Source organism: Staurois parvus, unplaced genomic scaffold (assembly GCF_062004578.1).
Source record: "Staurois parvus isolate SC_StPar_1 unplaced genomic scaffold, SC_StPar_1.0 ptg000137l, whole genome shotgun sequence".
NCBI lineage: Eukaryota > Metazoa > Chordata > Amphibia > Anura > Ranidae > Staurois > Staurois parvus.
The window spans coordinates 5892849-5908288 of NW_028317933.1; the positions used below are offsets into that span (position 1 = coordinate 5892849).

Below are 15440 nucleotides of genomic sequence, written 5' to 3' on the forward strand. Positions count from 1 at the left end.
TCTAGCTGTTCTGAAACTACATTTCCCATGAGGCATTGCAACATTACAAATCTGACAGTTACAGCTATGAATTGCAGAGGCATGATGGAACTTGTAGTCCTGCAACAGCTGGAGAGCAGCAGGTTGCCTACCCCTGGCCTAGGGTAATATTTTTTTATAGCTTTATAGTGCGGCATGACATATATGATACATACATGGTGTGGCTGTGACCCTCTGTAACTCTCATTCTTGACTTTTCAGATACTGCATCTATTGTTCATTTCTGTTTCTATGTGACGCTGGGAGGAGGGGATTAGGGTCATGTGACTGCCATGATTGGCTGTAGTTATATTTTTTTTATAGCTTTATAATGCGGCATGACATATATGATACATACATGGTGTGGCTGTGACCCTCTGTAACGCTCATTCTTGGCTTTTCAGATACTGCACCTATTGTTCATTTCTGTTTCTATGTGATGCTGGGAGGCGTCCCAGAGTCAAACAAAACATTACACTAACGAAAAAAAAAAAATCAACAGTGCACTAACCCAGGGCTTAAAATTTCAAGTCCTGACCTACTAGCCAGGCCTTTGAGTTACTTGCCACCAACAAACACACACAAACAGAGACACCTGTACACACACACAGATATGTACAGTGGGGATCGCAAGTTTGGGCACCCCAGCTAAAAATTTGTATTAATGTGCATAAAGAAGCCAAGGAAAGATGGAAAAATCTCCAAAAGGCATCAAATTACAGTTTAGACATTCTTATAATATGTCAACAAAAGTTAGATTTTATTTCCATCATTTACACAGAAAACAAAAAAATGGCGTCTGCAAAAGTTTGGGCACCCTGCAGAGTTAATATCTTGTACTGCCCCCTTTGGCAAGTATCACAGCTTGTAAACGCTTTTTGTAGCCAGCCAAGAGTCTTTCAATTATTGTTTGAGGTATCTTTGCTCATTCTTCCATACAAAAGTCTTCCAGTTCTTTGAGATTTCTGGGCTGTCTGTCACGCACTGCTCTTTTAAGGTCTATCCATAGATTTTCAATTATGTTGAGGTCAGGAGATTGTGAAGGCCATGGCAAAACCTTCAGTTTATGCCTCTTGATGTAATCCAGCATGGATTTCGAGGTGTGTTTAGGATCATTATCCATTTGTAGAAGCCATCCTCTCTTTAACTTCAGCTTTTTCACAGATGGCATCAAGTTACCATCCAAAATTTGATGAAATTTTATTGAATCCATTTTTCCTTCTACTTGTGAGATGTTCCCTGTGCCACTGGCTGCAACACAACCCCAAAGCATGATTGATCCAACCCCATGCTTAACAGTTGGACAGAGGTTCTTTTCATTAAATTCTGTGCCCCTTCTTCTCCAAACGTACCTTTGCTCATTCCGGCCAAAAAGTTCAATTTTAACCTCATCGGTCCACAGAACTTGTTTCCAAAATGCATCAGGCTTGTCTATATGTTCATTTGCAAAGTTCAAACGATGATTTTTGTGGTGAGGTCATAGAAGAGGTTTTCTTCTTATGACTCTTCCATGAAGACCATATTTGTACAAGTATCTCTTTATAGTGGAATAGTGTACCACAACTCCAGTGTCTGCCAGATCTATCTGGAGGGATCGTTCAGTCAAACGTGGGTTTTGAATTGTTTTTCTCACAATCCTGCGAGCTGTTCTGTCTGATATTTTTCTTGGTCTTCCAGATCTTGCTTTAACTTCCACTGTTCCTGATGACTGCCATTTCTTAATTACATTCCGAACAGAGGATATTGACATCTGAAAACACTTTGCTATCTTCTTATAGCCTTCTCCAGCTTTGTGAGCGTCAACTATTTTCAGTTTCAGTTTTCTAGACAACTGCTTAGAAGAACCCATGGTGCTGATTGTTGGGGCAAGGTCAGATGAGTCTGGGCATTTAAAACCTTTGAGATTGACATAACCTGGTCTTCCCAGACGATGATTGAGAACAATCCATGACACTGGCAGGTCTCAGCTTTGCAAAGGGGGCAGTGCATGCTATAAATTCTGCAGGGTGCCCAAACTTTTGCAGACGCCATTTTTTTGTTTTCTGTTATTTTGAAAGTGTAAATGATGGAAATAAAATCTAACTTTTGTTGACATATTATAAGAATGTCTAATCTGTAATTTGATGCCTTTTGGAGATTTTTCCATCTTTCCTTGGCTTCTTTATGCACATTAATACAAATTTTTAGCTGGGGTGTCCAAACTTTCGATCCCCACTGTACATACACATATACACACACACACAGAAACATGTACACACACGCAGAGACACATGTACACACACACACATACAGATACATGTATACAAACGCAGGCACGTACAGACATGCATACACACAGATACATGTACATACACAGAAATACACACGCACAGACACATGTACATACACACAGACACATGTACATATATACACAGACACATGTACACACAGACACATGTACGTACATACACACACATGTACATGCACAGACACAGACACATGTACACACACACACAGACACATGTACACAGACACATACATGTACATACACGCAGACACATGTACAGATACACACATGTACATACACACAGACACATGTACAATTATACATGCATACATAGACACACACAAACACACACACATGTACTGGTACACACACACACACACCACCCCCCCCCCCATAAAAAGTTGCAGTACTTCGTTGTTCACGCACAGATCTGGGTACTGCACTCTAGGGGGAGGCAGAGAGCACAGCACACACTCCTTGCTTTGCTTTCACTGCGCTCAACTGTTGAGCAGTCTGACTGCTCCCAGTTCCAATGACAGATCTGGCCTGAGCTCCGAGCCTGCTCACAAGACGGCCCTGGGGGACACACTATAATTTCCACTCGCCATTGGCGAGCAGGCGAGTGGAAATTTCAAACCCTGCACTAACCCAAACAACATTACATTTTAGGGTCCATATACACTGTCTTAAAGTGTTACAAACCCCACAACAGTAAAATCAGTCTGTATATGCAGTAAAGCATGCTTGTTATACTCACTGTGGAGCCTAAGAGGCTAATCCTCTGCATTGTGTAAAAATGTTCTTTGATCCTGACCTCTCTGATCCACCCCTTCTTCCAGTGCCCCCCTCTTATAAGACATATTGTGTAGAGTCACTCTGTACATGCTCAGTTTGGTGTGTATTGCTAGACAGGTACTGTAAGAGACCGGATATAGTGAATGCAGGGTCCTGGGTTTAGCAACACTTTAAAAAAAAACATTGCTTCCCTTGGCCAAAAAAAAAATGCTCAGTTTGAGCATTTTCTTAGTACTAGCGTTTAGGCATGTTTAGTTCTTTTCTGCCAGAAAACTGCTCTAAAAAATACGAAACAGAAGGGGTTTTTTCTGCCTCTAAATGCCAAGCATAAAATATGCTTCTAAATATCCTAATGTGCATGAACAAATCTTGCAAAGTGCACAGTCTATTTGCCTTTAGTAAATCAACCCTATGAGATAACATTGAGTTGCTTCGATAGGCAAAACTTGACATTCCTGTCGAAGCAGCATTTTTTTTAAAGCCAGTGTGCATGGACTGTAAAGGGATGGCGAGGACACTTTACAGCTTATAATTGCTTGAGCTGTAGAGAACAAGTGTCTAAAGAAAACTTGGCAAGGAAATCAGAATTATCAGGACATTATATTACCCAGCAGAGCTTTCCAGGGACAAGACAAAGGTAGAAGGTGAAAGGGTATATTTCCAAACTTGCTTGATCTGTCTGTATATGTCAAAAGAACTAAGCTGCTTTAACAATATATTCTTAACATGTTTTTTTGGTGGGTCAGTTTTGAGGCATTCCTGAAAAACTGTCATAGAGCAAAGTTAGCAACAGCAACCAATTTGTATTTTTCCAATAAAAGCAAGGAAACCAGTTGCTGGGTGTACCAGCTTTGGTTTTATTCTAGATCTCTTTGCACTGGTTCTATAGATCAGTCATAATAGTGACAAAGTAAATGGCATATATACTGTAGTCACAGTAAAGTCAGGAAAATGTAAAAAAAACCCCCACAAAACTCAAGGAATATGGGATCTACTGTATTATACAATGACCACATCAATGGATCATTAAAACTCAATTCTGGGTATTCCGAAGCCAAAGGGATCCTGTAGAACAGTATGTTCAGTGGCAACAACCACAAAAGGTTAACATGTATCTAAAGCCAAATTTTCTTTTGGAGTAGGCAAGGGTTAGAACCCATTTTTTGTTTTAATTGATGTTTTTTTCCCATGGTGGAAATTCATCCTCTCTTTTTGTCCTGGTGACTATTATTACCACACTAGAAATGAGGAAAAATCTAAAATTGTGATTTCTCACTAGAACCAGAATATAGCGGAAATTTCCCCAGTGGTATACTAATAGCAAATAAGGGGTTATAACATGGCCTGATCTAGGGGGGTGCTCAGGAGGGCTGTGCACCCCCCCTAGATTTTAGTTGTGCCTCCACAGGTCTCTGAGAGGGTATGCACTGATCTATGAGCCAGTCTGATGTAGATAGTTGATGTAAGGAGGCATACTGATGAGGGCACCTGATATAAGGGAGCACTATGATGGAGACACCTGATGTAAGGGGGCTCTGATTGGGACACTCGATGTAAAGGGGCGCTCTGATGGGGACACCTGGTGTAAGGGGGGCTGTGATGTGGAAGCTTGATGTAAGAGGGTGCTCTGATGGGAACACCTGGTGTAAGGTGGGCTCTGATAGAGACGTTTGATGTAAGGGGGCGCTCTGATGGGGACACCTGGTGTAAGGGGGGCTCTGATGGGGACACTTGATGTAAGGAAGCACTCTGATAGGGACACCTGATGTAAGGAGGGCTCTGATAAGGGCACCCAATGTAAGGGGGCACTCTGATGGGGACAACTGGTGTAAGGGGGGCACTGATGGGGACGCTTGATGTAAGGAAGCACTCTGATAGGGACACCTGATGTAAGGAGGGCTCTGATAAGGGCACCCAATGTAAGGGGGCACTCTGATGGGGACAACTGGTGTAAGGGGGGCACTGATGGGGACGCTTGATGTAAGGAAGCACTCTGATAGGGACACCTGATGTAAGGAGGGTTCTGATAGGGACACTCAATGTAAGGGGGCACTCTGATGGGGACACCTGATGTAAGGGGGGTCCTGATGGGGACGCTTGATGTAAGGGGGCACTCTGATGGGAATACCTGGTGTAAGGGGGGCACTGATGGGGACGCTTGATGTAAGGGAGCACTCTGATAGGGACACCTGATGTAAGGGGGGCTGTGATGGGGACACTTGATGTAAGGGGTCACTCTAATGGGGACGCCTGGTGTAAGGGGGGGCCCTGATGGGGACACTTGATGTAAGGGGGCACTCTGATGGGGATACCTGCTGTAAGGGGGACTCTGATGGGGACACTTGATGTAAGGGGGCGCTCTGATGGCAACCTGATGTAAAGGGGATCTCTGACGAGTACTCATGATGTCATGAGGATCTCTGATGAGGACTTGTGATGTAAAAGGGGACATCCGATATAAGGGGGCACATGATCTGTTTCATCACCCTAATTTAATGACAGCTTAGTACATACCAGTGTTTTCTCAGGTTGTTACACTGTGTGACAGACTGTTGGGGACTCACACACAGTGTTGACATTAAACCCCAGTCTTTTTTTTTTACTACACTCCCAGATCAGATAGGCTAGATCCAGCCCTGAGTTATAACCATTCCATATTCTAGCCAAAATTAAAAAAAAAAGCAGAACTATTCATCTTGTGATTTTGCATGTATATTTGTTCTTTGTGAAGAGGGGCAAAAATGAACGCTATTAGGCAATTTTCTTTCCAGGTCGAATATTATTCTATATACAGAATAGAGTGAATCAGTAAAGTACAGCATCATGGCCTCTATGTGGAGCTGATGATAATAGTAAATAACTATTACCTATGATCATCAGCTACATTCTGCTCTCTCTACTTAGTATGAAGAGAAAATAGCCTATTAACATTCATTTTTGCTCCATTCACAAAGAACAAATGTGCATGCAGTTTCAAAGGATGACTACCTCTGTGATTTTTTTTTTTTTTTTAATAAATACACCCCTTAGTTATGTTACACTAACCTGCTAAAAGGTTGTCCCAAAATAAAGTAACGTGAAATCTCACAATATACATGACAATCTGATTGTACAATCTTCTTTAGATCTAACAGCAACTATGTAATCTAAAGGCCTGTACAACTGGATAATTGAATGAATTGTTTAGATTTGTCCTCATATTACATAGTTTTGGTAATTTTGCAGAAGATTGTACAAATATATTGGGACTGTTTATGGCCATCTTAATGGAGTCTTGGATAAAAGTAAAAACTGGTAGAGCTTCTAACCTTTCCCCACTCCATCCAAAACAGAAACATTGGTTATAGATACATTTTAAAGTGGAGTTCCAAAAACTGTAGATGTTGACTTTTAAAATACAGACATTTACCTGTCCCACGGTCCAGCGGTGTCCTCTCCATGGCTGGTTCCACCGGCCATCTTCTCTCCCCGGTGCCAGCATCTTCAGTGCAGGCACCCGGCTGTGACAGCTTGCGGCTTCACAGCTGGGTGCCCACTGCGCATGCGTGAGAAGCGCTGCACTTTGTGAATGGCCCCATAGTCTTCTGGGACCTGTCACATGTCCCATAAAACTACGGGGAGGGAAGACAACTTCTGCTTCTGATTGCCTAGGCAATCACAGTGGAATTGGGAACGGGTACCTGTCAAATTCGGGTAACCGCTCCCCAAAGGTGCCAATCCTTAATGGGGAGCGAGGGACAAAGGCTTAAAGCGGAACTTCCCCTTTTGGGTGGAGCTCCACTTTAATTCTCCATCATACAATGTATTTACCTCTATTGCAAATGAAAATTTATCTATACAGCTATAACAAATGTTGGAATGCTCTGAACCATGTTTTGGTACATCAGTCTAATAATATGCTACATTTAATGCCAGCAAAAGAAAGGAGATTAAAAAGATAAAATGTATCTCATCATAGGATACAGCATTTATTTTAGCTGTAAAAGTAAACTTTCATTTGCAACCACCATTATTGCAGAAATTATTGCAGCAAATAAAAAACTGCAAGATATCACATTTTTGTTTTGGGATAAAATACCACTTTACAATTAAAAAAAGTTTAAAAAAGCCTCCAAGAACAGTAAAACGTGACAGGGGTTCTAATCCTTACCTACTCTGTCTGAAGTGAAAAACTTTGACTATAGATACACTTTAATATTCTAAAACTGCATATACAACAGAAGAGCAATCAGTATTATTTCACAAGGTAAGGAACTACTGCAGTCCATCAAATATCTTCTTTTGTTGTTCTGTTTAATTCTAAATATAAAGTGTTACAGCGCTTTGCATACTATTTCCCTGCTTAGGCAGTTATTATCCTAATAATAATTATACTATTACTAATGATATAGTATTATATCTTATTAATACAAGTTGCATTTATGATGATAATTACAGATTAGGCAATACAACATGCTCTTGTATGTGATGGATATCTGACACTCTGCTCCGTGTGATAAGCTGGCAGATACACTAGTGACTGTGATGAAGTTACAGCTACACTAGAACATGGTATAGGCAGATATAGTAGCAAGTATTATGCAGAAAAAGAATGCACTGGTACAATTGTTGGATGAAGGATGAAATGGTACATGAGATGTAGATATTGGCTGCAATGATACATAGACTTGAGATGTTGGATGCAATAGTACATGAGATGGAGATGTTGGATGCAATGGTATACTGAGATGGAGATGTTGGATACAATAGTACATGAGATGGAGATGTTGGCTGCAATGGTAACTGAGATGGAGATGCTGGATGCAATAGTATATGAGATGGAGATATTGGATACAATAGTACTTGAGATGGAGATGTTGGATGTAATAATAACTGAGATGGAGATGCTGGATGCAATAGTACTTGAGATGGAAATATTGGATACAATAGTACATGAGATGGAAATATTGGATACAATAGTACATGAGATGGAGATGCTGGATGCAATAGTACATGAGATGGAGATGCTGGATGCAATAGTACATGAGATGGAAATCTTGGATACAATAGTACATGAGATGGAAATATTGGATACAATAGTACATGAGATGGAAATATTGGATATAATAGTACATGAGATGGAGATGTTGGATGCAATGGTTACTGAGATGGAGATGTTGGATGCAATAGTATACTGAGATGGAGATGTTGGATGCAATAGCACATGAGCTGGAGATGTTGGATGCAAGGGTATACTGAGATGGAGATGTTGGATGCAATAGCACATGAGCTGGAGATGTTGGATGCAAGGGTATACTGAGATGGAGATGTTGGATGCAATGGTAACTGAGATGGAGATGCGGAATGCAAAAGTACATGAGATGGAGATGTTGGAGGCAATGGTACATGTGATGGAGATGTTGGATGCAATGGTATACTGCGATGGAGATGTTGGATGCAATGGTACATCAGATGGAAATGTGGGATATAATGGTAAATGAGATGAAGATAAAGGAGACAATGGTACATAAGATGGAAATACAGTGAGCTGGAGATGCAGGGTGCAATGGTATGTGAGACAGAAATGTTGGATGCAATGGTACGTGAGTTGTAGAAACTGGATACAATAGTATATGAGACAGATGTAGAATGCAATAGTACATGAAATGGAGATGCAGGCTATAATCGTACATGAGTTGGAGATGTTGAATGCAATAGTATATGAGTTGGAGAAATTGGATGCAATGGTACATGAGACAGAAATGTAGGATGCAATGACATATAAGATGGAGATGTTGGAAGCAATGGTACATGAGATGAAGACACAGGACACCACGTATGATGAGAATGTGGTGGTGCAGGAGGTGCAAATTCAGGATTCACTGGTGAATATGGTGGAGATGGAGGATGCCATGATACAAGTGTTATGAATATACTATGAGAAGTGAGAAGATTCAGTGGGACCAGACTGAGATGTAGGATGTACTGGTATTAGGAAAGTGATGCAGAACACAATGATACCGATAGGATACAATGGTTAATAGGAAGGTGCAGTGATACAGGAGATGGGGAAGAATTGGTAATATGGCAGAGATGGAGGATGCAGCTGTACATGTCATAAGGATGCACTGGAAAAGGGAAAGAGATGCAGAATATCTCGACTAATATGACTACTGAGATACAGTGTGCACTGGTACATAGGATGCAGTAGTACAGATAATGATGCAGAATGCATTGGTACCAGGGATAGGGATGGAGAGGTACAAGGGATGACGATGGTACATGGGATGGAAATGCATTGTGCAAGGGATGAGGAGGCAGGATGTAATAGTACAGAGGATGAGGCTGTAGGATGCATTGTTGCTCGGATGGAGAGGAGGGTGCCGTGGTACACGGATGGAGAGGAGGGTGCCGTGGTACACGGATGGAGTGGAGGGTGCCGTGGTACACGGATGGAGAGGAGGGTGCAGTGGTACACGGATGGAGAGGAGGGTGCAGTGGTACACGGATGGAGAGGAGGGTGCAGTGGTACACGGATGGAGAGGAGGGTGCAGTGGTACACGGATGGAGAGGAGGGTGCAGTGGTACACGGATGGAGAGGAGGGTGCCGTGGTACACGGATGGAGAGGAGGGTGCAGTGGTACACGGATGATGTAGTCTCCCTCGCTCCAGCCAGTTACCCGCATCATGCTCCCCCAGGAAGGTATCCTCTTCCCCGGCTCTCGGTCCCGGCTCTCCCCCTGCCTCCTCTTCGGGCAGGCGGGGGAAGCTGGTGATGCTCATATAGTCCACCGGGGAGTAGGAGCCCAGAGATCGCCCGGGGCCCGGCTCCGCCATCTCCTCCAACCTCTGATGTCACCGGCCCGGGGGAGGTGGGGAGGAGAGCCAGGCACGGTGGAGGGCGGGGCCGGTGACGTCACCGAGAACAGCTGCTTTCCGGGTTGTCACAGTTGTGGACATGAATTGAGCGGGTGACGTCACGAACTTACTTCCCAATGGTGGAAAAAGAGTAAAATGACGTCATGTGTAGAGGTGAAACGATTGGATTTGCAGTCCCATCACTGGTTGTCATAGTCTTTAGTTTTATATATATATATATATATATATATATATATATATATATATATATATATATATATTTATATATACAGGCTCGGACTGGGACAAGAAGTAGGCCTGGGCATTTTGGACTAAGCAGCCCCAAGCCCGGGAAGAAAGAAAGGTGGGAAAGGAAGAAAAGAAGGAAAGGAAGGAGGGAAGGAAAGAGGAAAAGAAGGATGGAGGGAAAGAAGGATGGAGGGAAAGAAGGAAGGAGGGGAAGAAAGAGGGAAAGAAGGAAAAATGGAACTAAGGAGGGAAAGAAAGAAGGAATTAAAGAAGAACGGAAGAAAAGAAGGAAGGAGGAAAAGAAGGAAGGAAAGAAGAAGGAAGGAGGGAAAGAAGGAAGGAAGGGAATAAAGAAGGAGGAAAAGAAGGAAGGAGCGAAAGTAGGAAGGAGGGAAAGAAGGAAGGTCAGAAAGAAAGAGGGAAAGATAGAGGAAAAGGAGGGGAAGAAAGAGTGAAAGAAGGAAAGAGGGAAAGAAGGAAAGAGGGAATGAAGGAAAGAGGTTAAGAAAGAGGGATAGAATGAAGGAGAGAATGAGGGGAAAAAAGAATGGAGATAAAGAGGGAGGGAAAAAAGGAAGGTGGGAAAGAAGGAAGGAGTGAAAGAAAGAGGGAAAGAAGGCAGGAGGGAAAGAAAGGGGGAAAAAAAGAAGGAAGGAGAGAAAGAAGGAAGGAGGAAAAAGGAGGGAAAAAAAGAAGGAAGGAGGGAAACAGGAGAGAGGGAGAAAAAGAAAGAAAGAAAATAGAAAATAATGAGAGATAGAAAGAAGAAGGTGGGAAAGAAGACACAAGGTTTCAGGGGAGTGTGGGCAGGGCAGACACAGGAGGAGAGGGCAGGAGGAGGAGGGGCAGCTTTCTTTCTTCTCTCTTGTCTGTGGTGGTGGGGGGGACTGTCAGCATTGGGGACAGAATATGCTGACAGATCCCCCGCAGCAGCTGCAGGAGAAGAGGGGGGGGGAGGCGGCCACAAGGGGAGCATACAGGAGCCCAGGGCATGCAGGAGATGGATAGGAGGGGCGGCTGGGCGGCACATAGAGGAACCAAGAAATGCAGCAGTCCGGTTCCTATATGTGCCACCCAGCCGCCCCTCCTATGCAGGCGGACCCAGCCCACCAGGCAAATGCCCGGTGTGCCTTATGGCCAGTCCGGGCCTGTATATATATGTATTTATCTCTCTGCTCATGCTAAAAGTTCCCTGGGTGTTTGGGCTGTCACCACTCATTGGCAATGAGAATATTGGGGCTATTACTGGTAATTTATTTGTAAATGTAAGCTCTGAGATGAGCAAATGTTGTCTAAATACATTCATCATGTGTATTCCTCTAGGAATCTTTGTGTGCTTTGTATATTCCTTCCAGATCAGTGCAGAAATCCAGTTTCAAGCATACTTCCTGTAATAAAGACCAGTCACTGCTGTTCTCTCTCCTTGTGCAGAATGACTGGTCTTGTCTCCGCCCCATCCTGTAGTTTTCTGCAGGCAGCTTGTAGTGGGTGGTGCCTTCTGGGTCCCTCCCACAGCTCTGCTCTCTTTTCAGGCTATATACAGCACAATGATGATGGCACTGCTACTTTTTACAAGGTGAAGCTGGACTTCCAAAGGCATTTGGTGCACATAAAATGAATCTATATCCTTTTGTAGCTATGGAGGAATATATCTAAATGAAAGTTTTTTTGTCCCAAGTTCATCTGTAAGGTTCAGGCTCCAGGAGTTTCATCTTCATCCTTGCAGGTTTGCCATCTGCCCAGAAACTTACAGATAAAAAATGATAAAAAATGAACTGGTCTGAACAGACTAGAAGGGATGGAGGAGCTGATTCTCACCATCCACGACCTTTACTAAGACCAGGGTGAACTGGCTGCACTATAAAACCACGGAGGAGTATAGATGAGTTATGTCTAATTCTCTACTGTTTCAGCTGATTCAGATGTGGCTCCAAATGGCGGAGATCTGTGGCCCTGGCCTTAAATGCCTTACCTATTTACCAATACCATAGCCTGCCTATGTATCCCTTTGAAGAATAGTTATACTATTGCCTGCTGGGAGGGGAGAGTTTGGTTTTGTTGGCAGCATGGCCCTTCCTCGTGGCGGAGCGGAGCTCACTTCCATTAGCTGAACCCTTCACCCCCATACCCCTCCTGTTTTTTGCCTTGGGAGTAAGTAGGCTTCTACGGGCTCATTCGCTTGATTATAGCTCCTGCTGACACTGGGGTAATAACCACAAAATATAGTGATTTTGTAGTGTTTTTGTTGTTCACTATTGTAGCATAGGCTATTTTTGCTTTTCTTTTATTGTCTTGTTTTTCTTTCCACCTTTGTATGTACATTATGTGTTGGACAATTCCATACCTGTGGGCTCTGCATTGGCAGCTGTAGGTCTAGACTCTAGAGGATGAATGGTGGATCCTAATTGTGGACTGACCCCTTGGGGGTATTTCATTTTGTTGTATTTGTACTTTTGTAAACTTTTCAATAAACATATTATGGGAAAATAAATGAATTGATCTCAGTCAGTTGGAAAAAAAAAGTCAAATGTCCATAAAAAGTATATATCCTTGGCTTCCTTTTATAAACTGCAATGAAGTGAAACTGTGTCAAATATCCAATCATGTGGCCTAAATGAACTATTTAAATGATCAAAAACAAGGAGTTAAGCTTCCCTACCAGGAATTGTATATATGTCCTGGTAGGGAAGCAGTTATACCAGGATCATGGTTGAGGCTACAACCAGGGGAGTATTTACCAGAAGGCAAACAAGGCATTTGCCTAGGGTGGCATTTTTCAGGGGGGGCAGCAGCATCTTTCAGGCAGCAGCAGCATTTTTCAGGGGAGCAATGCCACCCCTCAAAAGAAGGGATGGAAGAAGGGACACACACAGCATGGGGACCAGGTGGGATCTGAGAGAGGCTGCAGGCTGCTTGATGGTGTATGCAGAGCCTGACTCTTGTTCCCAGGGATGTCCGGAGCTGTGTAGGTGAGTGTCTTCTCTCTCACAGGGTCAGGGGGGGTTACCAGTGTATGGGGAAGGCTCTTTCGGTTGGGGGTGGGGACAGGGGTCTTGTTGGTCAATGTCAGGCTCTCTTCGTGGGGGAGGGGGTGCTGGTCGGTGTCAGGGTCTCTCCATGGGGGAGGGGCATTTTTGTGTGGCCTAGGGCAGCATGGAACCTAAATACACCACTGGCTACAACCATGATCCCGGTATCATTTCTTCAAGCAGCTGCTCGGATTACTTTTATAGGTGGCGGGAGGGGATGCTGCGCTGTTACTGGGCTTCCCATGCATTCAGGAAGTCCAGGATCTGATCCGGTGCTGCCACCGGGTTATCACAGAGCTGGCCATGGAGCAGATGGTTCCCGGACATCTCTATGGGTCTGGCAAGCTAGAAGCGACCTAATGATGTCACTTCCAGTTCTGGCAGTTGTAAACACTGCCACCTTTTTCTGGGAAGCCTGAGATCAATTTTTTTTTAATCTTATAGACCCCAGATATCTTCATAAAGAGGACCTGGCATGCCTTATTTCTATCACAAGGGGATGTTTGCATTCCTTGTGATAGGAATAAAAGAGGTAAAAAAAAAAAAATTCAAGGAACAATGTAAAAAAAAACCCAAAAACTTAAGGCGCCCCCATCACCTTGTGCTCACGCACAGCGGTGAATGCATACGTATGTCACACCTGCATATGTGAGATATCACAGCGAACGTAAGTCCGAGAGCAATATTTTTAGTGGTATACCCCCTCTGTAACTCTAAGCAGGTAACCTGTACAAATTTTTAAAGCGTTGCCTATGGAGATTTGGAGGTACATACCCTCAAATTAAACCTGAGAGTGTGCCCATATCCATGATGTAATTATAGCTTGAATATGTTTTGGTACATACCTGAAAAAAACTAAAATTGTGCCTGTGTCCAAATATATATGGACCTAATTGTATACGTAAAGCTGTATATTGACGGCACTAAGTACCTGTAATAATGAAATAAATAGACAAAACCTTTTTTTTTTAGTTTTGTAAAAAGTGAAGAGCGATTAGAGCACCTGTCAGTTTTATTGCTGTGTCCCCATTAGAGATTCGCCTTCTCTATTTGGGCTGTTTAGGCTATGTTCACACTCTGTCAGCAAGCGCCTATGAAAATTCTACACATGGCAGCACACAGTGCTGTTCACACTGAAGCGTAATGCAAGCCATAGATGGGTCGAAAATCGGCCGATTTTTCAGCGGAAAAAAAAATCGAATGATTTTCGCACCGTTAGCGGGTTCATTGGTCAGCCGTTTTTCGGGGGTTTTGCACATTTTTGTTATCGGGCATGTTGGAAAATTTGCGGCCGATTTTGACGATCGGATGATTTTCCTGGCAATGATGGGCAAATCGGACGATCGTTTTACCGATAAAAAATCTGCGCATGAGCCATCATTGCAAGAAGAAGAAAAAGAAAAATAAGAATAATAATAAGAAGAATTCTATTATATTTTATTATATTTTATATGAAAACGTCTTGTGGTTGCAACAAATGTATCCATTTGTATCCAAATAAAAACATCTGTATCCAAATAAAAACATTGTAATCCAAATAATGTACTACAATGTTTTTATTTGGATACAAATGGATACATTGTTGCAACCACAAGACGTTTTCATATAAAATATAATAGCGGACTGGAATTCTTCTTCTTCTTATGTATTGCTGTCACATTGTATGGTGTGCTCCCCTGTCTCTGCAAGGGACAGAAGTTATGGGGTTAATGCCAGCTGTAGACAGGATGAAAATCGGCCGATTTTTTTAACGTTGGTGGTAACGTCAGCCGATCAAACGACTGATTTCTCTTTTTTTTTTTTTTTAAATCAACCGATTTTCGACCTGTCTATGCATTAGTGTTGTGTTGTGGCAAAACGGACACCTTATGTCGAGTCAGGAGGAGTTGAATCCTTCCATTCAAGTCTATGGTGACGCTCCTCAAATGCCTGGCAGACGTTAATACCAATAAACATCATTATAAGCGTTTGTGGTGCGGTTTTAACACTTGGCAAACACCTATCAAACTCTTCAAAAACGCAGACAGGGAAGCATTCCAGGAGCAGGGGCGGACTGACAACTCATGGGGCCCCCGGGCAATAGGGGATCATGGGGCCCCTGTGTCCTTGCCCAAACTCAAAAAAGCCTATGAAAAAGGTACCAAGGGCATCTCATGGGGCCCCCTACTGACCCTGGGCCCTTGGGCAGTGCCCGAGTTTCCAAATGGTCAGTCCGCCCCTGTCCAGGAGCGTTAAAAAAGCTTCCC

At 43.1% G+C, this 15440-nt stretch overlaps 1 protein-coding gene across 1 annotated transcript in view; it reads right to left on the reverse strand.

Moving 5' to 3' along the window:
* Positions 1–9966, reverse strand: part of GGT7 (gamma-glutamyltransferase 7) — a 65596-nt gene extending 55630 nt beyond the window's left edge. Inside the window, exon 1 of the mRNA XM_089673297.1 lies at positions 9739–9966. Coding sequence (XP_089529423.1) covers positions 9739–9895 — 157 coding nt within the window. The 5' untranslated portion in view covers positions 9896–9966. The remainder of the gene's footprint in view (positions 1–9738) is intronic.
* Positions 9967–15440: the final 5474 nt, after the last annotated feature.